This window comes from Octopus bimaculoides, chromosome 24 (genome assembly GCF_046866305.1).
Source record: "Octopus bimaculoides isolate indiv1 chromosome 24, ASM4686630v1, whole genome shotgun sequence".
Classification (NCBI taxonomy): Eukaryota; Metazoa; Mollusca; class Cephalopoda; order Octopoda; family Octopodidae; genus Octopus; species Octopus bimaculoides.
Window position 1 is genome coordinate 27,939,352 of NC_142951.1, and position 16,052 is coordinate 27,955,403.

At 36.6% G+C, this 16,052-nt stretch overlaps 1 protein-coding gene across 1 annotated transcript in view; it reads right to left on the reverse strand.

Moving 5' to 3' along the window:
• The window catches only part of LOC106882218 (uncharacterized), a 63,650-nt gene that overhangs the window by 10,717 nt on the left and 36,881 nt on the right, over positions 1–16,052 (reverse strand). Inside the window, exons 2-9 of the mRNA XM_089340777.1 lie at positions 15,028–15,101; positions 11,106–11,256; positions 8,743–8,891; positions 7,447–7,550; positions 7,112–7,249; positions 4,935–6,491; positions 3,023–3,241; positions 790–1,554 (exon numbers count right to left, since the gene is read on the reverse strand). Coding sequence (XP_089196903.1) covers positions 790–1,554; positions 3,023–3,241; positions 4,935–6,491; positions 7,112–7,249; positions 7,447–7,550; positions 8,743–8,891; positions 11,106–11,256; positions 15,028–15,088 — 3,144 coding nt within the window. The 5' untranslated portion in view covers positions 15,089–15,101. The remainder of the gene's footprint in view (positions 1–789; positions 1,555–3,022; positions 3,242–4,934; positions 6,492–7,111; positions 7,250–7,446; positions 7,551–8,742; positions 8,892–11,105; positions 11,257–15,027; positions 15,102–16,052) is intronic.

Here is a 16,052-nt window from a genome sequence, read left to right on the forward strand (position 1 = left end):
CGAAAGGCATCCAGTACACTTTGTGGGGTGGTTGGCGTTAGGAAGAGTATCCAGACAGAGAAACCGAGTCAAAAGAGACTGAAACCTGGTGTGACTCTCCACCTTACCAGTTCCAGTCAAACCGTCTAACCCATGCCAGCATGGAAAACGGACACTAAAGGATGATAATGATCTCATTTATTAATCATAAATGATTATGATGAGAGCGACTGGGCTATTACCATTATCATGGTGGTGGTCATTATGATTGATGGTGGTAGTGAGGTTGATGACCATGATGGTGTGATGTTGGCGGTAGCAGTAGTGGTCATTGTGATAATGGTCTAATGACCGATAATAAAGATATGATGCTGAAGCTTAACAAGGACTAACTGGTGCTACTCTAGCATGTGGTCTACCACAATATCCATAGTCTATCAGCTGTGAAATGACCTAATCTGGATTAGGTTAAAGGTCAGGTTTAGTATTAGGGTTTCAGGTTAGGGTCAGGTTTAGGGTTTAGAGTTAGAGTTAAGGTTTAGGGTAAGGATTAGGATCAGGCTCATGGTTTAGAGTTAAGGTTAAGATCTGGGTTAGACAGTATGCTAAAGTGTCAATAGCCAGGTAGACCATATGCTAAAGTGGCACCAACAAACTTTAGTAAACTGGTTCTTGGTTTACAAGCTTGAATATTATTTCTTTTACAAGTGGCATAATATAGAAATATGGCAAGAAACTATTGTTATTGTTGCTGTGACAAATGGAATTATTTACAAGAAAACAACTGAACACAAATAGACTAAAACTCACCTGCTTTATGCAGTCATTCAGGGTCACAACTGGCTGAAACCGTACTGAGAACATAGCCGATTTCCAGTCATCATAACCAAAATCTCTCAGTGTCGGTGTTCGCTTCACAGGTAATTCTTCACCAAATAAAGATTTCTCTTGTTCAAGATATAAATCAGATATCGGGAAATCTAAATCTAAATATTTGTTGAAATCTGAGAGAAGATTGTTATCTTTCAATGTCGTTTTGTCTCCAAATGTACTAGTTGTTGATGCGAGGCTGATGTTGTCAAACTCTGATGCTTTTCTCCTCATTTTCTGCCGTTTCCGTCGCCGCCGATAGCCAGTCATATCAAAAGGTGCTTTCTTTTTAAGCAGGCTCCGAGACGCCACAGAGCACTTTTTCTTTTTGCGCTCACTTGGGGGTAAGTACAGACTGTCAGCTTCTGACACACTGGTAGACTCAGAGTTGTCTGGGTCCAACAACAGAAGTTCTTTCATCAGCTTTGTATTGACATCATCAATACCAACAGCATCCATCACCGGAGGAGGTATTTCATCACACAGCATTCCTTCTGGACCTTGTAGGAGTTTGTGACTCTGTGTATCTTTAATTTGCCTCTTCCGTAGTTTATGAAGAAATGATTTATATTTCTTTTCAAATTCTGAAACCTCAGCTACTTCACCCCTGCTGCTAGCAGGTGCCTGGGGCTGCTCCCTGGCTTCAATAGTAGATTCTACGGTGTTTAACAATTTTGACAAAGCCTCAGGCTGCAGAGCAGTTTCCTACAAAACAGAATTTGGTCATTAAGCAATTTATATTATTATAAATTCAAATTACGACAAACGTAAATAAACAAACAAAGTTTGCTTTTAGAAGCGCTGAGATGTCTTAGAAAGTTAAAGAAGTGATTTTAAATTCTCAATCGCAGAATAATGCTAATAATATAGCCTGAACAGGATAAACTACCCCTATTTTGCAGAGAAAAGTGTAGGTGGCTAGCTATTAATGCAATTAACATTAAATAATGGATGAAGATGATTCAGAAATATTTATATGTCTATGTAACTTTTGTTAAACTAAAACTATTTTAAAATTTATAATAAATGAGAAAATGACAAACAAGCATTCCAATTTTAAAATATTTCCATTAAAATGTGGCTTTTATGGTCCCTTTTTTAATACAGTTCCCAAAGATACAATCAAATCATGAAATGGGTTCTAATTCATTTTGACATCTATTTCCTGTCTCCATCTTTTGGATTATGAATTTCTTTCCATATCACAAAAATACCAAATGTGTATTGCACCTATTAAAAAAGAGGCAAATAATTTCAAAATTTCAAAATTTCAAAAACTTTTGACTTTCAGGAGGACGTTAAATAATCTTTAATAAATAATTCAGAGCAATCCCCGAGTTTTCACATTCATGAGATTGAAATAATTTCATCATACAAATCCTCTGTCAGAGCTGTAAATTTTTTTCTTTTGCCTGTTTGAATTTTGGTAATGAAACAGCTAACTTCAATACTCAACGTAATCCAACATCCAATGATTTAGTCCAAACTTTCTGAGAATTATATGGCTGTCACATCATTTAAAATTTGTCCATTTTCATGTTATTAAAAACAACCCTCCACCCAAACAGAAGGAGACATCTGATAACGTAGAACAAATTCCTATGATCGTAGGTTTGATCTGGTGGGGCTGACTGGAATCAGACGACATACGTTGTTGGCACCCCGTTGCTTACGACGTCGAGAGTTCCAGTTGATCCGATCAACGGAACAGCCTGCTCGTGAAATTAACGTGCAAGTGGCTGAGCACTCCACAGATACGTGTACCCTTAATGTAGTTCTCGGGGATATTCAGTCCAACCCATGCTAGCATGGAAAGCGGACGTTAAACGATGATGATGATGATGATGATTCAGCGTGACACAGTGTGAGAAGGCTGGCCCTTTGAATTACAGGCACAACAGAGACAGGAAGTAAGAGTGAGAGAAAGTTGTGGTGGAAGAGTACAGCAGGGTTCACCACCATCCCCTGCCGGAGCCTCGTGGAGCTTTAGGTGTTTTCGCTCAATAAACACTCACAACGCCCGGTCTGGGATTCGAAACCGCGATCCTATGACCGCGAATCCGTTGCCCTAACCACTGGGCCATTGGGCCTCCACTAGACAACATACACACAGGCCTAAATAAACAAGCATTACTTCACAGAACAGTTAGAAAGGCAACAGCAATGTACTTACTTCTGTATGGTCTGCAACAGTTGGTAGCAGTATTGTTGTCTTTAAACCTGTTTTACCAGATGGGGCCGTGGTTTTTATTTTTGGGGTGACTCTCACCGAAGCGCCCTGAGTTGAATTTGTCAAACCACTCTTGTGTTCTTTTGATGCTTTTAGTTTGGAGTGCACAAAGTCTTTTAGTTTCTTCAGATCCTCAATAGACATTTTGTTCAAAGAAGGTTTCTACAAAAGGAAATTTTTTTTTTTTAAATACTATTTTTTAAAAAAATGATCATTTCTAACAAAACAACAACGATGGTTGAGTAGAATTGGTTCAAAGTCAGACTTTGGTAGTTTTGACCCCAGCTTTCTTGAGATCAAACCCTACTCAACGTTTACAGGAACGTGGACATTGAGAAGTGAGAATGATGAGAATAATGATAAGTGTGAGATAAGAGGGAAGAGAAAAAGAAGACAAAAAAAATAGGAGACGGAAAAAGAGAGAAATAATGATGAAGGAGGCACGGGCGTGACTGTGTGGTAAGAAATTTACTTCACTACCACAAGCCACATAGCTCTGAGTTCAGCCCCACTGCATACCATGTTGGGTGAATATCTTCTGCTTCAATCCTGGACCAACCAAAGACTTGTGAGTGGATCTGGTAGATGAAAACTGAAAGAAGCCCATCATATATATATGTGTGTGTGTATATATATATATATATATATATATATATATATATATATATATATATATGATGGGCTTCTTTCAGTTTCCATCCACCAGATCCACTCACAAGTTGGTCCAGGACTGAAGCAGAAGATATTCACCCAACATGGTATATATATATATATATATATATATATATATATATATTTATATATATAATACAAATATGTGAGTATATGCATATATACGTACATGTATGTACATACCTACATCTACATGTATATATAGATGCATATCTGGGTACAGGACGTCACAAGAAAACGTGGGTAACATGAATAACAGAACATAAACAGAGCACAGAAAACACACAGGCCACATAGAGAACATTTTCTTCATCAGCTGCCACCATTCTAAAACTGAACGTTTCGAAGAGTTATATATATCACGTAAGTGTGTGTGTGTGTGTGTGTATTTGTGTTTCCTTATCCTGACATCATGTGACAGTTGTAAATAATTGTCACTGTCATTCGTTTCTGGTATTCCGCAAGAACATGTCTCACTACGGGCAAATATTACCTTGGAAATAGGTGAGGGTTGGCACCAGAAAGGACATCTAACTGTAAAAAAATCTGCCTCAATAAATTCTATCTGGCCCATGCAAGCGTGGAAAAATGCATAGTAAATGATGGTGATGATGAGGAGAAAGATGAGGAGGAAACAGAAAAGGTGATGAAGAATAAGAAGTGACGAAGAACAAGCTGAAGGTAATTATCACTGTTGTGGTCCTTTAGACAGAAAGAAACCTTTGGAATTAAAATACAATAATAATGTTGTTGGCACTCCGTCGTTTACGACGTCGAGGGTTCCAGTTGATCCGATCAACGGAACAGCCTGCTCGTGGAATTAACGTGCAAGTGGCTGAGCACTCCACAGACACGTACACCCTTAACATAGTTTTTGGGGATATTCAGCATGACACAGTGTGACAAGGCTGGCCCCTTTGAATTACAGGCACAACAGAAACAGGAAGTAAGAGTGAGAGAAAGTTGTGGTGAAAGAGTACAGCAGGGTTCACCACCATCCCCTGCCGGAGTCTCGTGGAGCTTTTTAGAGGTATTTTCGCTCAATAAACACTCACAATGCCCGGTCTGGGAATCGAAACCGCGATCCTATGACCGCGAATCCGCTGCCCTAACCACTAGGCCAATTGCGCCTCCACAAACAATAATAATAAAAGACTAAAAAATATCAAAGTAAAGATCATACCTTGGTTGATTCTTCAGATTTTTTAGTCTTCAGTTTTAAAATTGAAGACTTTTTATTTGATGAAGGTTCAAATGGTTCGTTTTCTTGGGAACTCAACAACTGCATCATCAATTCATGCATGGAACAGTCCTGCCCCTTTATGTGACCACTGGGGGAACTCTCGGCCTCTGACGAACTCTTGCTTGATTTTGGAAATGTTACCGAAGCAACACTATCTGATGCTTTATTGGAGCCTTTCTTGAGCAGTTCTGATTCAAACAGATTTTTGGAGGCAGATACTGAAGTCTTCAGAAGGTTCTTCACAGAAGATTTTTTTGGCATATCAGTGTGATGTAGAGATGGCTCTTTCTTAACTGTCGGCAATCTGTCTAGAAGATCCTGTACACTCTTCTCTGTTAGTTCTATGTCAGAGCTTTTCTTTTCACCGATTTTTGTTTCAGTAGTGAAACCGGCTGGCTTTTTCTTGTTTAAAGCAAACGGTATTGGCCTTTTAGTTATAGCACTAGCATTACTGCTACCACCACTATTACTACTACTACTACTATTACTAGTAGCAGTAGTAGTGGTAGTAGTTGTAGCAGTATTTGAGGTGTCACTAATAGAATTCATAGTGCCTGTGTTAGTAAATGTATTGCCAGAACCAATTGATATTTTGTTATCACAGTTGTTTAGATAGCTAGTCTTCCAGTCCTTATTTTCAAAAAACTCTGACCCACTTGCATGCCATTCACTGTTTGCAAGTTTATTCTGGGAATTTCCTTCATACTGATTGAGATTCATGTTTAAGGCAACTTCTTCTTTGTCGTGCTTCCATGGATGTTGGTCTCCTAAGCACTGAGGATCAACTTCATTTTGCAACAAGGGTCGACTGTACGGAAGTGGATACCAATTCATCTGGTCAGTTGGTTCATTGCCATATCCATACATTGGGTTTGGTTGACCCCAGATATGGCTGACGTCCATTTTTATGTCATCAGTGTAAAACTGGGGCTTGAACTGTCCGTTGTTTTCTATAGAAAAACCGGAATTATCTATAGGAGGTGGGCAATGTTCTACATCTAAAGGAATTTGATCTTGACGACATTTCATTCTTGGATCTGATCCAGATCTTTGAACTAAGACTTTCTGGGAGATATCAGGAAGAGACGGTTGTGACCCGTATCCTAGGAATAAACTTGCTAGCATTCTACATTGCTCATTTGCTCTACTCTCAGTGTCTTGAGGAAAAACATTCTGAAGCATATGGTCCCTGTCTGATAAGCCTGGACCTAACAGAGGTGGTCGTATTCCTGGAAGCATTCGATTGTTAGGCTCGAGGTTATTTGGGACATTTTTGAAGGGGACTGGATGACGAGGTCCTTTTTTCCAATCATTTTTCTCCTCAGATTTTTTGCTAGGGGGAGGACCTTTAGTTGGATCGTAGATATAAATAGATTTTGAAATCGATCCAGGTACAATAGTATTTGCTTTTCGTTCATAGGTTATCACAGCATAAGGAAGACAGTGTCGAGGGCGAGGTGCAGGCATTCCCTCATCATCATATTCATACAAGTATATCTGAAAGGAATGGTAATCAAGAGTGACATTTATTTTAGAGAAAAGTGAAGGCGCTCAAGATATTAGAGATGAAATTTTTTTTCACAATGTATGGTATTTGCACAAAAAATGAGTTTGTTTGATGTATTTAGTTATTGCATTCCTTTTCACAATGCTGCCACCACTTGCAAGCTCCAAGTCTTCACTAATTTTTCATTAAATGACTAAAATCTTATTCATGGATGTGGACTTTCAGAGTCTCGGACAAGGTTTTTAACTAACAATGATAATGTATGCTTACAAAATCTAATAAACAATAATTCATTTAAACGACTCAGACATTTACAACTAAAAAGGATTAGAATAGTACAGAGACAACTACAGATTACAGCTAAGAGGGAGTTAATTTAATTAGCAGATTTATTAAATATTGTCAATAATTAAATATGATTTCAGTGTTAATTCTCTCATTGTCTATACTTGATACTCCTACCTCTGTCTGTACCCACATTACTGTGACCTTTGGGCAAATAAATGACATGGACACACCAGTTAAAATATCTGCGACTTTTTGTTTTTACAACCATCCTATGGATGGTTCATGCAACAACATGTGAAGAAAGCCAGAAAAATCCACAAACCTGTGAACGTTGCGTTTGAATGATATGAATATCTGAGAGTTGAGGTGGTTGAAGTCCCACATGGCAGTCATAGTTTGGTGTGGGTTCAATACTAGACATCAGTCGTTCATTTACAGGTTTACATTTACCCGTTAATACCTAAAATGTAATAGACAAAAAAACCAACATATAAATACATATGAATAAGTACATAGAATAAGTACTAGGCTTTAAGAAAAAAAAAATCCAGAGATTGATTTGTTCAACTAAAACCCTTCAAGGTGGTGCTCCAGCATGGCTGCAGTCTAATGACTGAAACATGTAATAAAAGTAAAGAATAAAATGTGGAAACTTACATTAAATACAAAAAGTGCAGTTGTTAACTGATTTGAAATGGTTTCAACCATCTGCAAACTGACATCTGCATGTTTGGACAAATACACGCCAGAATTATGATCTCCTGTAAATAGATTTGAATCGAAGTTGTAACAATAATAACAATATCAATAACACACAGAGCATGGTACCAAAAATCCGCCTACCTTCCAGAATGTCAAACATGTTGGACTTGCATGTTGAAAACTATATAAGTTAATGGGAGAATGGGTGTTACACACTAAATCTTTATAGCAGCTTCAGATCCTAAGTTATTGATTTGGGAGAGAAGCTAGGTTCAGCAAGTAACAAATCTTGAAACTGTCTGTCAAGAGACTCCCCAACTCATTTTTCTGTATATCAAAAGCGGACACGAAACTCAGCTTGCGAAGACCTGTTGAGGCAAGCGAAAGCGAAGTGAAATCGTGATGGCACGTGTAAAGACATTCAAGCGAGATCATTGCCAGTGCCACTGGACTAGCTCCTGTGCAGGTGGCACATAAAAGACACCATTTCGAGCGTGGCCGTTGCCAGTACCGCCTGACTGGCCTTCGTGCCGGTGGCACGTAAAAGCACCCACTACACTCTCGGAGTGGTTGGTGTTAGGAAGGGCATCCAGCTGTAGAAACTCTGCCAAATCAGATTGGAGCCTGGTGTAGCCACCTGGTTCAACAATCCTCAGTCAAATCGTCCAACCCATGCTAGCATGGAAAGCGGACGTTAAACGATGATGATGATGATGATGATTTCAGTTCTTCTGATTAATGCTCTGTCATGCTTAAAATATATGTATTGCTTCGTTAATGATGAGCTGTGAAAAGTGCAGATATGCAAATTAGGCTGTTCACTAATGTGCTAGCTTAATTTATAATTGCTATATATATATAACAAATGAAGATTCTATGCCATTTATTGGTGAGAGAAGCTGAGTACGTGTTGTCTGAGGAACAATCACTTTATTAAAACTAAATATCAAAGAACATTATCTAAACTGTGTATCATAACATTTTATCAACCTTAAAGAGATTTGAATGCATAGTCTTGCAAGCAGCATGGCGACCTCAATAGTTCTGGTGGCATGTAAAAAGCACCCAGTATATATGGTAAAGTGGTTGGTATTAGGAAGGGCATCCAGCCATAGAAACTGTGCTAAAGTAGATACTGGAACATGATGGATTCATTGGATTCTAATCCATATTAGCATGGAATGTGGATGTTAAATGATGATGATGATGATGATGATGAAGGCAAAATATGTAATGATATATTTAACTTACCAATGATACTAAATGGCAGGTTATTGGTTGTTAAACCATTTTTGGCTATCTTTGGAACATAGGAAGGGTCTCTGATCGCATAAAATGCTATTTGATCACTAAGCTCACGGTTATGTCGGCCTTCTTCTTTTAATTCAGTACGCTTGCTTCTGTAAAAGTAGAATTAAATTACACTTGAGAAAAAAAAAAAAAAAAAAGAAACAAAAAGAAAATGTGATTTAATGAAGTAATTTTCTTTAATAAATTTTAATTAAGATAACTACAGCTTTACAGTTTTAAAATAGAAATACTACCATAATGAACCAACAACAAAAAATTTCAACTGCGAAAACCTAGAAAGGCTCTGTTGCTCTTTATCAGTTTAACATTCTTTGATTACCGTTTTTGAAACCAACCTGCTTGCAACCACCCCTGGTTCTATGATAGAAACTCCTGCTTGACTAATTTTACTAAATTTTTTACTATTTTCAAAATTACTTGAAACAAAATCCGTGTATTTCAGCAGAAAGATTAACCCCTTACTTGGCAAAGACGAGTTAACTTGTCTTCACCAAATTTGTCTTTTTCAGAGTGTGACGAGTAAGCTTTGTCTAAAACATATAATTTCAAAAACAGCCACAGACCAGTTTATACGTCAATTCTCGTTTTTTTTTTTTAATTTTAATTTTTAAAAAAAATTTTTTACACTGAGATGTTGAGCTGAGAAGATGACAATAAGTATGAACCTTCTATTAGAAGCTTGGATACATCAAATGAGAGTGCAAGCTCGTCTGATAATGGCTATTCTCTCTCAAATGAGGAGGAGAAGGATAGACGAATTTGGTGTTGAAAGAATGCATGCTTCTTCCACCACTATGGTTCCCATTCACTGGAAATCCTGGAATATCATTTGATCAAGACACAGCTGATATGATTTCTTTGGATTTTTTTAGTCTTTTTTTTTGTGACAACAGAATTATTGATCGAGTTGTGGATGAAACTATTTTATTTACATTTACTTTTGGCTATGAAAACTGAAAACAAAATAAATATATACATAAAAAGAGTTTTGCGAAGACATGCTAAAAAAGAAAAGTAAAATAAATGTGTAATTCCCCATTACTTTTGATGATAAAGTTGGGAAATAAAAAGCAATAAATAAATTTTTTTAAATATTTAAAAAATATGGGAAGACAAGTTATCTCGTTTTTGCCAAAAATGGTATCTTCAAAATAAAATTTCAAATAAAATATTGGAAATAGATAAAAACAAGTTATTTCCATAATCAGAATTAAAAATACTATAAAAAAATTCGTCTGAAAATGAAACGTTTTCTACAAAAAAAGTCACTGGGGAAGGGGTTAAACATGTCTGAACAAACATATTTGTCTGGTCAAACACACAGTGGTCTAAGTATATTCGTCTCACACACTTGTCTAATGAAATACATCTGCCTGATGAAACATTTATTTAACGCCCATCTGACTAAACACACTTGTCTCTCTTGACTTTAGCAAATGCTACAAGCTAAGCTTTTCATGAAATTATAAACAGTTTATTTTACACAGAGAACTGTTTAGTGTTCTTTCAAAATACAAAAAAGTGCAAATTTTGCTAAGAACACAATACAGCTACCATAAAATAGAGAGGCAAATGTCTCTAACGAGCCTACAATCTAATATAATCATTATGATTAGATGTGTGTGTGTGTGTGCATGCATAAGTTCAAGTCATTATAACATGACATTTCAACAGACAAACAATAATCATTATGATTAAATTGAAAGTTTTAATTTCACTAATAATTTAATCCTTGATTATTTTAAAAGTTAAAACATAAAATGATTGATGTAGTATTCAACTTTACGATGAAAGTAAACAAACAAAGTTTGTTCTTTTTTAGAAGCGTTGAGATGTATTGTAAGAACAGAAATAAATTTATTTCTCAAACGCGTGATAATGCTATAAATAGCGTGATCAGGATAAATTATCCATTTATTGCAGAAAAATACGCTACTGGTCAGCCATGAGATTCGAACTCACATCTCTGTGATTACGCGTCAAGTGTTTTACCATTAAACTAAACTGCCCAGCAACGAATTCTTCTGCAATTTTAGAACTTATAAATTTAGCTTCATAAGACGCTAACGTTAAATTCATGTAGTGTTTTATCATGTCTATTACCAACTCAAAACATATAAGCTGATGCATTCTTAAACCTATTTCATTATGAATATTTTTCTAATGCAAATGATTGACAGAGAAATTAAAATTCCCCTGAAGTTCTTTTGCCTTAAGTAAAATCAAATGCTTTTTACAGATCTATAAATGATTATAAAAGGTAAAATAAAATTTTTTTTTTTAATATTAAAATATGCCCAAACCTATAGTCTTGTTCCAGTTCTGTATTTCGGACTGAGTGAATCGCTTGAATCTGCCAAGGCCCGCAATAATTTTGGTCAAGATAGGACCGAGTAACGTTTGCAAGTATTTCTTTTGCATCTCGGCTCTTTGGGTCAATTTCAAGCAAATTGTCTGAAACAAAAAAAATAGAGCAACTTCTACCTGGCTGTATGTAAATGTGTGTGTGCATGCATGTAAGTGTATACATATGCACACATGCACATCTGGGTGTTCAAACAAGAGAAAAAATACTTGATATACATAACAGACTTTCTTCCTTCAAGCAAATAAATCATATACATAAAACAAAACAAGTATAAACACAAAGATGCAAACAAGAATAAAAGCTTAAAGATTTTTTTTCTTATTTTTTTGAGAACTTTCTGATCATCCAGTTCTTGATCTATTAAGCCACATTGCCTTTAGCATTCAGAGCACACTGAATTTACAAAATTTGACTCCAGGGATATCAACTGAGACCATTTTTCCATGTAATAGATTAAGCTGGCATCATAACTGTGGTAAGCAACTGGTACTCATGGAAGGTTTTGTAAAAATTACCAGAGTAACTCTTTTCATACTAATTCACCTGAGACCAGTTCTGGTTCTACAATACAAATCCTCACTTTTCTACATCAGTCATATCTAAATTTTAATCTTCTATCATAATTCTATGTAAGAATCTTTTGTTTAACAATGCAAAAAATTTAGTCTTTTTTTTTTAATGAAATAAAGCCCTTTCAATTTTTGGTTATTGCCAAAATTAATTGAAACAAATCTATGTCTATAATTCCATTCATGTCAAGGGTGGATTACAAGAAATTGACTCCAAAACTTGGTCGATACTTTATTTTATTGACCTTGGAAAAATGAAAGGCAAGGGGACCTCATAGGGATTTGAGCTCGGGACTGTATATTTCTAGAAATAGGGTCACAAAATGGTTAAATATGCATGGCCTTCACCAATGAAATGCTGACCACTTGAACTCTAGTGCTAACCTTACTGGTGACAGATGAAAAGTATGTGGCACCTGTTTGAGATGTGGAATCAACAGTAAGAAGGATCAAATCATGCTTGTAAACGGAGTGAGCAGGCTATATTTCTTAGCCCTTTAGCATTTAAACCAGCCATACCAGAACCATATTTTGGCACAAGGCCAGCAATTTCAGGGAGAGAGTAAGTTGATTACATCGATCCCAGTACGCAACTGGTACTTACACTCTCCTTGTAATTGCTGGCTTTGTGCCAAAATGTGAAAACAATACATGTTCCAAACATTTGTTTAATCCTTTCAATACTGTATTTATTTTGAGATGCTCTGTGTTTCTTTCAATTAATTTTTTAAATATAATAAAGAATTAAGTAAAATAACTTTGTTATCATTAAGCTAGTGTTATGAACATAAATTGTGACTAAGGTTTGGTGGAAGATTTTAATTTAGAACTTATGAAAACAAGACATTTGTATTACAGAACCAGAAGCGGTTTCAGCCAGGTTGGTATTGAAAGGGTTAAATATAACAAAGAATTTAGTAAAATAACTTAGTTATCATTTAAGCTAGTGTTAGGAACATAAATTGTGACTAAGGTTTGGTGGAAGATTTTAATTTAGAACTTATGAAAACAAGACATTTGTACTCAGAGCCAAAGCCAGTTTCAGCCAGGTTGGTAACGAAAGGGTTAATAATAGTTATTTTACTACCTTCTTCATTATTTCTGAAATCAACTGAAAAAGGTGTTTTTTGAGAAAAATACAGCAACAAAAGAGTTAATGATGAGCAAGCCAATTATTAAAAAAAAACGTTTTAATGAATCAGATACAGCAATGAATCAATTGCTTTGTGAGGTGAGTGACTCATTTAAAGCTGTTACAAAATCACGTGATCAAGTATTTCATGCTCCATACACATTATTTTATAACGTTTGCTGCATAAGCACAAAGAGACAGAATCCCTTTGTTGCCAAACAACTCTCTTAAATTGTTACTATATTGTTTAATTTAGCTATTATACTGCTACTACAACTGCGCTACTCTAATACTAATTAAGTCAGTTAGGTAACCTAGCTACAGACTATGCTATCGAAACTACTGCTTCCAGTACTGATTAAGTAACCCGGGTAACAGAACAAAGAATTATGGAGCCAGAGAGAGTCTCTAGGTGGTAGCTTGACCTACTCTTTACTCTTTCTCTTTTACTTGTTTCAGTCATTTGACAGCGGCCATGCGGGAGCACTGCCTTTAGCCGAGCAAATCGACCCCAGGACTTATTCTTTGTAAGCCTAGTACTTATTCTATCGGTCTCTTTTGCCGAACCGCTAAGTTATGGTGACGTAAACACACCACCATCGGTTGTCAAGTGATGATGGGGGGACAAACACAGACACACACATATACATATATATACATATATACGACAGGCTTCTTTTCAGTTTCCGTCTACCAAATCCACTCACAAGGCACTGGTCGGCCCGAGGCTATAGTAGAAGACACTTGCCCAAGGTGCCACACAGTGGGACTGAACCCGGAACCATGTGGTTGGTAAGCAAGCTACTTACCACAAAGCCACTCCTGCGCCTAGAGATAGCAATGAAATTTGTTTCATACAAGAGCTGAACTTATATCAAAATGCAAACAAGGACGAACATTTTGGACAAGGTAGTCAAGTTGAACTATATCTGAAAAGATAAGTATGGCTACAACTAGATCATAAGTCTTTTCCAATCAAGGGTTAAACAACAGCACCAAAATCATTCATTCATTTTATGACTGTTTTTTCCATTTGGGCATGGGGTAGAGAGGAAGTTATTTGGAGCAGAATTTTACAGCTGGATGCTCTTCCTGTTGCCAATCCTTACCTGTTTTACAGATAAGAGATTTTTTTGTATTCACAAGCAAATTAGTCATGTCAACAACAAGGATTGTTACCAGGCGTGGCTGTGTGATAAGAAGCTTGCTTCTCAACCAGTGTTCTATTTCAGGGGAGGGGGCTATCCAGCTATTTCGAGGGAGGGACTAAGTTGATCACATCAACCCCAGCGATCAACAGGTACTTATTTCTTCAACCTTGAGAGGATGAAAGGCAAAGTCAACCTTGGTTGAATTTGAACACAAAATGTAAAGACAGACGAAATACTACTAAGCGTTTTGCCCAGTGTGCTAACAATTCTGCCAGCTCACTGCCTCGTGAAAGTAGGATATTAATAATATAAATAAATGCTTGTTGCATATGTGTGTATTTATCAATCTCACTGTATCGACTGGACTGTCAGGTGGTGTTATACACTGTCAGCCACAATGCATGTCCTTTCATTGTTACAGATTTCAAATGATGCCACTTTGCTGGCCAATGTTCCCACTGAATGGAATGCTAGTCCATCACGGCATCACCCATTTATGCCAGAATAAAATAAAGCAATGTGAAATTATATGTTTTACTCAAAAACACAATGCACCACTGGTCTGGGGATTGAAACCACAATCTTGCAATCAATATGTACAACACCCTAACCACTATGCCATCTGCCCTCACACACACAGCTGTGTGATAATGAAGTTCAGTTCATAACAATGTGGTTTCAAGTTTTATCCCATGCATGGGACTTTGAGCAAATACCTTCAACTATAGTCTTCGAAAGAGCAATGCCTTGTAGGGAAATTGGTAAATGGAAACTGTACAGAAGCCTGTTGAATGTGTGTGTGTATGCATGTGTGTGAACGTTTAGTTCCTTGTGTCTTTGCAATTTATTGTTCGGGCAACAGCAATGTTATATCAATATCTGTAAACAATACACCATTGGGCAGTTTTGGCATGTGAGTCTCATGCTGGCAGGGAGCAGTAAAAACGAAACTAAAGAATGAAACGAGGAACACAAGAATAATTAAACAAATCTTTGTATGTTTACCTTTTGTAGCTTGGCGTTTTAATTTCGGTATGTTAAAATTAAAGGTCTGTGAGGTTTCCATTTTACAAAATTATCTACAAAATAAAAAAAATAAAAAAACATGTTAAGAACATTTCAGAACACCAAGATATTTGGCAATTTGCTGTACTCAAAATCATCACAGTGAAAAAAAGGGCCCTAAAAACACTTTGTTTATGCTGGGCCCTACCCCTGCATTCATTCTACCCTTTCAAGCATCTCCCATTCCCCCCCCCCCCGTAATACCTATCCCTTCTTAGCATGTATCACCCTCCCCCATTCTTTGTGAACCTATTCCATCCCTCATTCTCATTTCACCCCAGACTATTTTCATGGCTCATCTTTGTGTCTCTAGTTATTTCTCCTTCTCTACCATACTTCCTCCTAACACAGCTCATATTTGTGCTAGCTTGAAAAATAAGACAGGCAAGGCTAGAATGCCTTTATTCGTAAATCTGCTGGATCAGAGATGACAGAGCTAAACAACAACTTCCACAATCCTATGAAGTCTAAAATGGAAAAAGTGGATGTAAAATAGTAAATAGAAATGAATAAATAAAATGCTAAAATATTTCATGATTGAGAGGCTGGTCATATGAAGGACAATCCTTCATTGTAAACATTCATTCCTGCAATATGCTAGCACCATCTGAAATCTGAAATAACAACAGAGTCCCTTTGTGATCTCTCAACCTGCAGGAAACAGCATCCAAATGTGGCTCATACGATATCAAGGCACCTAAGACCACCCCTGAGTCTACGATACAAACTTCTTGTTCCAAAGTGACCTAAATTAAAACCTTCCACCAAAATTTCATATTAATTTATGCCCCAAACACCAGCTTTAATAATGGTAAAGTTATTTCCACTAAACTCTCCATTATTTTCAAACTTATAACACAGCTAAGATATATCATATGGAAGAAAGAAAAAAGAAGAAAAAAAACATTTAAGCACAGATCTACTCACAAAGGGCTGACCTGGGGTTAAACAGCAACAGCAACCCT